Source organism: Phocoena sinus, chromosome 10 (genome assembly GCF_008692025.1).
Source record: "Phocoena sinus isolate mPhoSin1 chromosome 10, mPhoSin1.pri, whole genome shotgun sequence".
Classification (NCBI taxonomy): domain Eukaryota; kingdom Metazoa; phylum Chordata; class Mammalia; order Artiodactyla; family Phocoenidae; genus Phocoena; species Phocoena sinus.
Window position 1 is genome coordinate 34,034,624 of NC_045772.1, and position 11,814 is coordinate 34,046,437.

Here is an 11,814-nt window from a genome sequence, read left to right on the forward strand (position 1 = left end):
GTCAAATCCTGATATCTTCCTTCATAGATGACTATGGGACTAGGATGCAACCTGTAAAGAGAGGTCCTCCTAGGCCCCCTGTCAGAGCAGGAGTCTAGGAGGCCACTGCTAATGGTGGGGTGTAAGGGTTGTGAGGGCTTATGAGACTGTAAGTACAGTGTTTAAGGAAATTCATGAGGAGTTATTTCAAATATGCCTTTTGCCTCAGAAATGGTCTCCTAAGTGGGAAAAATATTAGTCACATAAATTCCTCAGTGAGGTTAAAAATAAAGCTATCATTTACTGGATGTGAGGGAAAAATGTCAATAAAGGGTAACTCTTCTAATGATAGTAAATCTGCAAAGAAACATGGTTCTGATGGCTTGTTGTTTTTTTTGTTAGCTATTAAGTTTATTTAACAGAAAAACAAATTCAGTTGAAGATCATTCATTAAGAGAAGCAGAATTAACAATAATTCATTAAACATTCTTTGAAGATGGTCCTATTTTACTACTATTACCTTCCCCATATCTGAGAGATTCATGAGTAAGTCTTGGAAGAGAGCACGTATTTCTTTTAATTCGGTAAAACATTCAGTCAGATAATAAAACAGGTGCTATTATTTTGTTTTGGGTTAATGACACGTAAGCTAGACTTTGCCATAAGACTCTGTTCTAATCTCTTATAATTTGGTTTAGAATGTCAAACATTTTGACTGTTTCAACAACCCATTAAGTGCTTTGCAAAATGACAAAACATTCTATATATGACTTAATTAATATCTACTCCAGTTATACACAACACATCATGCTCAAGACCTAGATTTATTCGAAAACATTTAGTCCAATTTATATTAATGCAGAAAAATCGCATCTAGTAAACCACAATTGTAGCAGAGACAAAATAATTGTGTTCTGTCATATTTCCACACAAATATAATTTGATATTTAATTAAAGGATGGTAGATCACAATCACATGTAAATAAAATATCCTCTCAGTAGTAGTAAGAACCTCTTTTGAGTATGTAGGGTCTTCTGGGTTTATTCTCATACAGCTGCCTTTTCAGAATGTAAGGAATTTTTCTCTTTATAACTTCTTCCTTTTCATTTTTGTCATTTCCAGTATCAAGAACCTCTTCCTGAATCAACTGCAAGATAGACCGAATATGAATGAAACATACATGCATAAAGTCTTCCATTTCAGAGTATTTGTCTACCTTTTATCTCATTTGCTATTCAGACAGTAAGATATATGTGGATGAGATGTATGCGGTTCACAACAATTAAGTGTTTTGCCCAAGAACAGGTGGCTATCAAGTGGCTGAGACAGGATGAGAACATGATTTTTCTGATTCTCTGTTCTGTGCTCTTAGTTCATCAGGCCAGCCTTTAAAATTTGCTTTCTATATTTGTCAAGGCCATATATTAATACCTCCAAATGAAGGAACACACTTAATATAACTTTGAGTATTTTACTTTAATTTATGGTAGACCAAAAGATGGAAATATATCATAAATCACAACAAATACAAAGTTTTGAATCTAGTAAACCAGGTTTGGCCTCAAAGGTCAATAGAATTTTATATTCAATTAAGTTAATTACTGATTTGACTTGAAAGCCATTCTAAAGATCTATTTCTCAGTCAAAGAGAGAGGAATGCTTGTTCTGCTTACTTGTTCAGCTGTTGTAGAAATTAACATATGTGAAAGCTCTGTTTAAATGGTAAAGATCTTTAGATTGTGCTGCTTAATAGTTAATCATTAAAAGCAAGTTCACATTCAAAAACTCAAGGGAGTTAATTTCTATGTAGAATCTTGTCTAATACCTCATCAAATATGCTGCATTCTAAAATTAGTTCCAAACACTTTTTCCTGATAGTACTGCTCTGATTCAAATGTTCCACTGGCATAAAATATTTAGGAACTCTTTCCAGAGTCTTGCACATGATTTACACAAAATTTTTAAAAAGATCAACGCTCAAGGTAAGAACCGTATTCGTATCTGTGAATGTCTTCTAAACTTTGGGGTGACTATAACTGATACTGACAGGAGAGTAAGTTTCTAATCATAACCCATATGCATTGAATCGTATCACAAGTACTTTATTTCAACCCACAGCTGTTCAATTTCACAGAAGGAAAAACAGCTACTGTCAGACAATCTAGTTTCTTAATCTTTTGTTTCTCTGTGCACATAGTCTGTAATTGTACTACACTCTTAATAATACTATCATTTTATTTTAAATCACTCAACAACATTTAAAATAGCAAAAGTTTAAATCTTATGTGTACCTGATTTGTCTGTATTATAGTTTATTGAGGGTTTATTTTTTTTTCCTGGATAAACAGCACATAATTGATATTTCCCTACGTTACAATTAGTATTTTTCAAGTTTTATTGATGTAATATTTTAAAGAGAAAATCATTTAGCTGGAATTGGAATTAAGGGATAAACAATCCAGCAAGAAAAATTAAAACTAGATTTTTTTTTAATCTGGAAAATATCATTTTGTTTACAAGTTAGAATAAACACTAGAAGTTCTGCATTTCATTTCCTCTTTTCCACAGGGTATCATTGTGACAGTGTGTTATAGAGATTGTTATATTAGCAGGAAAGGCATCCTCAGACCCTCAGATCCCCAGTGTTGGTATAAGCCCAGAATATGAAACATGAAGTAAATTTCTCTTAGGGGTTAATCTGAAAGAAATATTTCCCTTGTCGGGAAAATTTTTAAATTTTCTTCTTATTTTTTCTTAAAGCATTTTCATTTCTCCTTTCTCTTCCAAAAATTTCCAAACCAAAGGTGGTGAGTCACCAGCGTAGTATTTAATAGAACTGATTCATCCAGTCCCTTGTGGTAGTTCTGGATAATGAAATTGGGCTGTACTAGCCATAGTGGACCTCGTTTAGCTTCTAAGGATGATTGAAATCCACAATCCACACATTCAATTGAAATAGAAATATGCATATATCCTTATCATTCTGGTTTTATTTGCCTAATATATTCAAATAAAACTGGAACCTTTTGTGTTCTGTGTTTGTTTATAAATAAACACACATGACTTATGTGTTTCTAAGAAAACATTTTGAGTTTCCTAAATTTCTTAGGCGTGCCACCACCACCACCAAAAACTGCCTAACCATGCCATCCACAATAAAAGCATATGTACCAAATCTGCCCTAAGACAGATCCCCCTTTTAAGACCAAAGAAAAGATATTTTGCTAAACTCCAAATATTTGCAGGACACTTTGAAGAGCTGAAGGAATGTTAACCTCAACACATGGTTTATTCTTCCTTAATATTTGTAAGTCTTCCTGTTATGATAATGATCAGGATTAAAAAAATCAGTACAAATGAGAGTTAACTAGTATAACCACAATCATATTCGTATTTTGTTTTTGTTTACCTCCCAGTGTTGAAAGGCCCTGCTGTGACAGATTTTTCGGAGCTGGTAGATTGTCAGCATTGCTTCCAAGCTAAAGCCATCTAAGGTAGTTGGAAATTTCCTTCTTGTAATAAGCTCCTCCTCAGGAAACTCTCCTGTTTCCTCGGCTTGGCTGTTCAGGTTATTTATAAGACTGCACACATTCAGCAGGCTCATTTTCCAAGAGGGAACACTTGCTTTACTGATCTGAAATGTAGAAAGAAATAGTTAATGCAATTAAAATTTGTGTTGTAATAGTTAGAAATAAATTTCTATTGTGCTAAGCCATTACCTTTTAAGACCTAATTGTTAGTCTAGCCAAATAAAAACACTGTTATTAATTAGTAACTTCATATCACAAAGTTGAATAGTGTCGATACTTCATATCCTCTATTTGCCAAATGCAATAAAGTTAATACACATAAACACACACATACATGAGCAAAGCAAGAAAGAAAATAGAAATTACAGTAAGTAGAAATACATAAATATATATGTATATATCACAGGTGAAAATATTAAAAATACCACTCTCTCCTTATTACACTTCAGTTTAGTGTCTAATGGAACAGCGGCCAAGGTGATACTAATAGATTTGGATAATTCAGTAGTGTGAGACCACGAATCTATTCCACACATTAATAGTTGTCACAGGTAGCATCACAGATGATCAATTTATTTATTTGAAAATTATAATATTTTCTAAAATATCCTTTTCTAATAAGATCTTGGCTGAAACCATTATTACCATAATTAACAACTTTCTCATTTGCCAATTTTTGGAGAAGCTAAGTGTGAAATAACTTATAAAACTTAACAAGCATCTCAAAGGGCATAGATGAAGAAAGCATAAATTTTTTCTAAAGAACATAAAAAAAGCTTTTTTGAATGACCACAAAGCTGTGATGAGAAGATTCAAAAATATTAGTATCAATTTTATTGGTGTCAATTCTCTCTGATTTATTCTCCAAATGCAATGCAATTCCAAATCAAAGTTCCAATTTGGAAAATATGGGGAGACTGGAATTTAGAGGAGGGAGTGTAGCAAAACAATTATGAAGTTAATTTGGAAGTATGAATATGTGAGAACTAAGAAGACTTAGAAAAATAAAAAGGTAATGAGGAAGGACTTACTCTACCAGATATTAAAATGTATCTTAAAGCTGCAGTAATCAAAGAGTGAATTAATAGAACAAGCATAAATATAAAACTCAACAAAAGAGAATATAATGTCCAAAATTTTATCCAAGTAAATATGATTGAAAAGCGTATAGCAAAGTTTGCATTTGAAGTCCTTGGGACAGTTGGCTATGGGGAAATCTGGATTTAGATCTAGTTATAACTTTTATTGACATATTATAGTCTAACAATATCCAGATGGGTTAAATATGAGTAAAAATAAAAATATGTAAATATATAGAATTTATTTTATAAATTTGGAAAAATATTGTTAAGCAAATATCCAAACCAGAATCCATAAAGGAAAAGATAATTTTAAATACATAAATGTGTAAATTATCTCTCAAAAATTAACAGCCTGAACTAAAATCAAAAGCAAGACATACTGTAAAAGCTGCCACAAAATGTTAATATACTTAACACAGGTGGAGCTCTTCCAAAAGAAACTGGTGAATGCCCCAATTAAAAAAAACAAACAAAAAAAAACACTTAAAAAGTGTTAAACCTCAGATAAATAATATGAGCAGACAAGTCACAGAATCGCTATCAAAGAAGGAATATGGAACAGAAATATGTGGAATGATGTTCAACTTGGCTACTATCAGATCAGAAGACCCTAAAAAGTATAAGTACACTTGATGTACTTATGAGGATATGGAGAAACACACACTTTCTCTTCTAAATATTTGTTGGTCTGAGTATATATTGGTATAATTTCTTGAAAGGTGTTTTGGCAATATGTATAAAAATTGTAAATGTGCATACCCTTTGATTAAGACTTTACCTTAGGGACATGCAAATCTGTGAGTACAAAAATATTCACTATAATGTTTTCAAACAGTTTGGAAATACATTCAACTATGCCCCTCAAATGTGATTATCAGCCTGTTCTTGAATTTTTCTGCTATGGGAAACTTAGAGGCAGCATGCTCCACTGTGTGGCAGCAACACCTTATGTCTTGCCAATTAATGGGATAGTACAATTTTACATTCGGAAAGCTCTTTAGAGATCATCTGATTGTTTTCCTTAGAACACTTGCTCTGTACTCACTGTTTTTAAAAAGGAGTTCCACTGTCAAGTGAATTGGAAAACTTGAGTTTAAAGGAAGTTTAAAGGAAATTTAAAGGCTTCTTGAGCTTTTTACTTGCAAATATTCATTGTAACTTTTCAACGGTGCTAACATAATATCCAATGCTCCCCAAACTAATTGACCATATAATGCTTTATTCATAAAGTATCTGTCAGGACTTGTGTTGTCTGATTAATTTTTTGGATGAGGAAACTGAGTAAAGCATTTTGTTCTCTTCTGCCAGTTAAAACAGTCACTGCATCACTCACTAGTATATTATTTAATATCACCTTAGCCCCTGTCATACTTTGGAAGCACCGCAGAGAGGGCACTTTTGACCATAGGATGTCTAAATAGACATGTATTTAAGAACATTTCTTATAAGGTTTAAATAGTTCACTCAAGAAAATGACAAAGACTCTGTCTTTGATGAAATCTGAGTTAGGATCCTCTGAGCCCTCTTCTTGACAAGGTCCCAACCTTGGGCTCTGTCCTTGGTCTACTTAGTCCAGTTTTAGCAAGAATCCTTCTGAGTCAAGTTAGCAAAAATGCCCCACCATTGATACCTGATCATCCTAGGATTCTATTGAGTTGTCTAGCAAGAATCCTCCTAGATTTAGGGTTTCCTCAGTAATTTTCCATACAATGGTCCACCCCAACCCTGTTCCTTGGCTGTAAATCCACACTTGTCCTTGTTGTGCTTGGAGTTAAGCCTGATCTTTGCAAAACCATAGTTCCTCTTGAATAAAGTCTTCCTTGCTACCTTTAACAAGTGTCATGAATAATTTTCTTTAACAATAAACATTCTTATTTATTAAATTATTTTACGTAAATGTCTATAATAGACCTAAGCCTATAGATAAGAAATTTAGAATATTGTCTTCTCTTGCTTTTAAAATGAGGAAAACAAGAATATTTGTGGTTCTTACTTAGCATTATTTGATTAAACTCCTAATACTGAATAAGATTCTGGTCAAATTTTGGTTTCCTTAATTAAATGGGACCTAATCCATATTACTAGTGGTCACTATCTATAATACACTGAAATCAAATGTATTACAAGCATTTGAATTGGTGAATTGGTGAATTCATGGTGAATTCAAGTATTTCACCTAAGTAAAAATAAAGTCATCTGTGGTGGAGCCCTGAAGTTCTTACAGCTGAATACAAAAGGTAAGGGCTAGTAATAAATCCTAGATTCTTATTGTTAGTACATAAATATTTATTAAACTCTTACTGTATTCAAGGCATTGAATTTGATCATAGAAAATTACATCATTCCAGCAGCTTTTTGAGAGCCTAAAGAAAACATATTCTTTTCTTCAAAGTTCTCTTTCTTAATAAAACTATACCAAAGCACTACCACTGGTAATAAAGAGAATTGTATTGTGAGAACTAATTTCTTTATCTTCCCCTTCTCTTCAAGCTTTGGAATCTCTCTTGGCCTTCTGTTGCTTAACAGTATTTCTACATTAGTATTTCAATGTCTAAATAGTTTTACTTTAAAAATTGAAATTACCTTTAGAGTGGAAAGAAGAAAGCTGAAGCTTTCTGAAGCTTTTAATAATGGAGTTATACCAATATCAAATACTATTCTTTCAAAATTTTAGGTACAGTATATTGGTTAAAATGGTCAAAAGTTTAGACTTTTCATTTGCATAGAACACTACACACACCAAAAACTAATTGAATCACAGAGAAATAAGTGATAGTAGTTTTATAAAAAATAAGAAATGAGCTTTATGTTCCCAGCCTAGCAACAAAATTGGGATAATTATGCTTCTGGGTGCTTCCTCATCATAGTCTGTATTTTACTTATTTCAAGTAAAAAAGGAGGCAATGGGATTCAATTTTTCTTCCATGATCTGTTTTAGAGATATATCCCATGACTGAATGAAAGCGGTATATGTTATTCTGTCTATACTTTGGCTACGTATTTCTCTTAAGAATGAAACTAAACCACTTCATATACTGAAATTGTTTTTCCCTTGCAGCATCTCGGCCAGGGAAGGAATCATAACCTCTACTCCCACATTTTTGCAAAGTAGCTGGCAATCCCCACACCATATCACATTTTGGAGATTATTTAGGACCTTTATTTGTCTACATAAACTTGAAATCATAGAGGTAAAATCTCTACCAAGACACTAAGGCATACTAATCTGTTCCATTTTTCAAAACAGACTTAACTTCACTTGTCTTCCTATTTATGAGTTGAAGCGATTATAGCCATTGCTATTCTGATTGAGTATTAAACAAAGGATCCATTATCTTAAGGTTAAATGTATTTGTTCACTGAGTTTTAATGACTAAATGAAATTTGATCATTCTTGATAGGAAACCCACCAAATTATGGTAGAATTTGGTTTCAATGTGTTCAACTTTTGTAGATCTGGGCAATTGTGGAAATATATAGGTACTTAAATTTTCCCCAAATGCCTTTTAAGGACCATAGTAGAAAATGTCTTTGTTAGCTCTGAGATAACAGTGACCCACATTCTCATACAAACACAGAAATGGCTATTACCCCTTCACACCCACTATTGAACACAATTCTACTTCTATGCTAGGGGTTGTTGCACCTGGAACATGCTCATCCAATTAGGGAAGAGGCAGGAGGAGTCCTGAGCATTTACTTTCTTACCACAGCGCCTGTGGAATCCTCAGCATTACAACAGTGATTGCACCGGGTGACTGCCTCACCTCAAGATATGTTTTTCTTTGAGAAACATCTTTTGGTTGGGAACCCTGTTCTCCAACTCTACATTTAGATACACACTGATTAACTCACTCCAGGTAAATCAAGATTGTGTGGTAGTGTGGTAATTGGGTATATTCTAATTGAGTTTTATTCCTAGGTACAGGCTGGAATCTAAAAACCTTGCTTTCAAGACCCCAAGAGAGGAATAATAAGGTCCAGTACAAAGTTTCACCTGATTCAATAAAAAACAATAAGCAGGTACCAATAACACTTCTGTTATGAGGAGAATTTAAATCCAGGTGTGGACTTAATGTAAATGTCTAGGAGATCATAAACTCCAACCCCAACATTTAAAAATAAGGAAACAAAGGCAAGCAATGTTAACTAATCCCCTTGCTTAAGATCAAATAGTTCATAAGTCACAGCTGTGGGATTAGATCTCAAGGCTTCTGTTTGCCAGTCTATTGCTCTTTACTCTCTACCACATTTCTTTCATGGGTTTTGTGAACTTTAATTCTTAATTTAGGAACTCCACTTCACTCTCCCCAATAGTACAAGAAAGGCAAAAATATCACTTAATTTTCATTTATGTATTTATCTTGAGGCCAATATACCTTTCATCATGCACAATATGACTGGAATGGAAAGAGGAGTTTTAAAAATACATTTGCATGTCCACATAAATAATATGTGACTACTTAATTAAATTTGCAGTATAGTGATTGATACACTATACAGTATCAATACAGCTTCTTTCCCTGTCACATCAACACCCTTAAGTCCTTTGAACTTAAGGAAAAGTTTCCCCATAAAGGAAATGCCTCCCAATGAACTTTTCTGTCTCAATGGGAAGTTATTACTATAGGAAAAGGACACCATGTTTATAATGAGAGTTCATATGTTTTTCAGTCCTTGGTTTTAAAAAAAAGAAAAAGTTACCTTTGATGTATGCATATTGGTCAATAAATCTGCTTCTAACGCTTTCATTTCCTCTTCTGAATCTGAGTAAAATCAAAACCACATGTTTACTGTATAATCACGTATCATGTAATTATATTATAACCTAGAGATTTAAGATTAGTCTCAAGAAACTTTGTCTTAGAAGTTTATTGTCTTTGCTATGTATTCATTCTCCTTAGAATAACATTTGGAAAAAAACAATTATAGTTTTACTTTAGGCTAACAGAATAGAAGCACTTTTAAGAAAATAAACACAGGATTTTATGCAAGGAGAGCTATTGATGAGTTGGAGTTGTTTAATCACTGAATCTCATTATTTTTAAAAAAAACCCTGATTATATGATAAAATAAAGATTTAATCAAAAATGCTGGATAATTTTTACTGGAAATAGTTTACATATACAGAATATATATGCATTGATATTTTAAAAATAACATAATGAAAAGGTATGTATAAGACATTTTTTCAAGATAAAAACAAAGGAAATTGCTTGCTGATAATTTTAGAATAAGAAAGACACTGAGATTTGTTTAATTTGAGATGCTATTTTACAAAACACACTTTGAAAGATTTGTTTCTCTACTTTAAACAAGGATTTAGAATCACGTGTACTTAGCAATTTTTTCACAGGCTATTAAGGAAATTGTTTAAGCAAAAGTGGAGTTGTCCATCAATACATGTACAAGAGTGTGGAAAATGGATTTCTGATTTTTTTTAGAATATTCTTTCCAGTTTCCAATAGTGAATATTTTACAGAGAAGAAAAATTTAGAAATTACTATAAGGTAATAGAAATAAAGTTATAGAACACTATACTGAGTTAATTCATAAAATCATAGCAGGAGTTTGAATTAAACATTTCAGTGTCATATTTATGATATAACAGTATAAAACAGGCTAAATATTTTTGCTGCATTTATCCCTTGTTTTTTTTCCACCTTGATGTGATCATTCAATTATTTTCCAACATTAATTAGAGCATATGGCAATCACTATAATATTTCATATTACTCTTTTAAGTTTAAATCTTATTTTCGAGGTGAGCTATTGATAGATATTTGACAAAGTATGGTTTCATCTTAATTATCACATGCAAAATACAGGGAAATAATTTTTATCAATATAAGAATGACAATTTTCCAGTTACATTCTGTATCAACTTAAATGACATGCAAAAAAATAGTTAAATTAATAATACATCTATTTGTCACACAGAAAAGTTATATAAAATGTATTCTTAAAAGAGCTTGGTATTTTGTGTATTTTTCTAGAAATAATTTTCTACAAATAGTGCTTTATTCATTTATTCATTAAACATCAATTTTCACTTTGTTATCTTAACATATACACAATTAAGAAAATAATATTTTAGAGGGAGAAGCCACCATGTCCTAAGAGAGTGAATGAGGAAGAGATAAAACATTTCAAATGCAATCAGTTTTAATTATGGGTTTGCACTTTGACAGGCACCACTCCTGTACTTCTCATTAGAGAGTGACCAGCTTGATTTGTTTCACATGTTTTTTTTTTCTAGTGGTTACATTGCAAAGGGGAACATGAAGTGTTTCATTGAAATCCCTTTTATTACCTTGCAGATTTAAAAAGGAAAAAGAAATCTTTCAGTTCTTGTAATCATAAAACAGAGAAAGAAAATATCCAGCTTCTATCACTAAAAAGGAAATCTAGAATAAGGGAGAAACTCTTCTCCCTGGATACATTAACGTTAAGTGGCAACACACAGTAAAAATGGAAAAAGAAATCACTTCAGGGAGTTGTGAAATGCAGCTGAGCTTACCTGAGCACAGACTCCAGGAGCTGAAAGCCAGGAGTATCATGCACACCAGTTGGATTTTCATTCCTGCCATCATCTTCTTGAGCCTTCTAGCAAGCCCAGTCCATAAACGTCAGAGACAGGCTGAAGGGGGCTCTCTAGTGCTTCCTCTTGCCTCCAGCTGAGTTTGGAAGTGACTGAACTATGAGAGATGCTTTGACCATTCCCTATATATATATATATATATATATATATATATATATATATATATGCAGGGGATGATGTCATGAGTATACAGGGATTATCTCTTCAGGATGTGCCCTTCATTTCCATCCCTCCCCTCCCCTCCCCACTTCCTCCTCCCTTTCTTCTTTGTCCCCCCGACACCTCTCCCCCACTTCTGAATCTCCAGTAACAGCGACATCTTCCCTAATTGACACTGCTGCTCCAGATTTCCGACACGCAGGAGTCATTCAAAAGCAATTCCATACAGAGCATACTGGAAAAGAACTTCCAGTACCATTCTTTCCCCATTGCCTCTTATTCTCTGACTCTAAGAAGTTGTCATTTTGATTTTGTGAAGCATGAGATCTGTTATTTCTAATATAATCAAAATCTCCAGGATGAATGCCTAAAATCAGTAATTCTTTAGGTTTGGAAGTTCTTAAAGAGTCAGGATTCTTTTCTGATAACCCATACTTTTGAAAAAGTGTTTTGTGGTTTCAG

General features: G+C 32.9%; 1 protein-coding gene across 1 annotated transcript; it reads right to left on the reverse strand.

The window, feature by feature from the left end:
* Nucleotides 1-354: 354 nt before the first annotated feature.
* Nucleotides 355-11,294, reverse strand: NTS (neurotensin). Its single transcript, XM_032646077.1, has 4 exons — nt 11,113-11,294; nt 9,297-9,358; nt 3,390-3,614; nt 355-1,127 (listed from the first exon to the last, which is right to left on the reverse strand). The coding sequence occupies exons 1-4, from the start codon at nt 11,183-11,185 to the stop codon at nt 975-977; spliced, it is 513 nt and encodes a 170-aa protein (XP_032501968.1). The 5' UTR covers nt 11,186-11,294; the 3' UTR covers nt 355-974.
* Between the last annotated feature and the right edge of the window lie 520 nt (nt 11,295-11,814).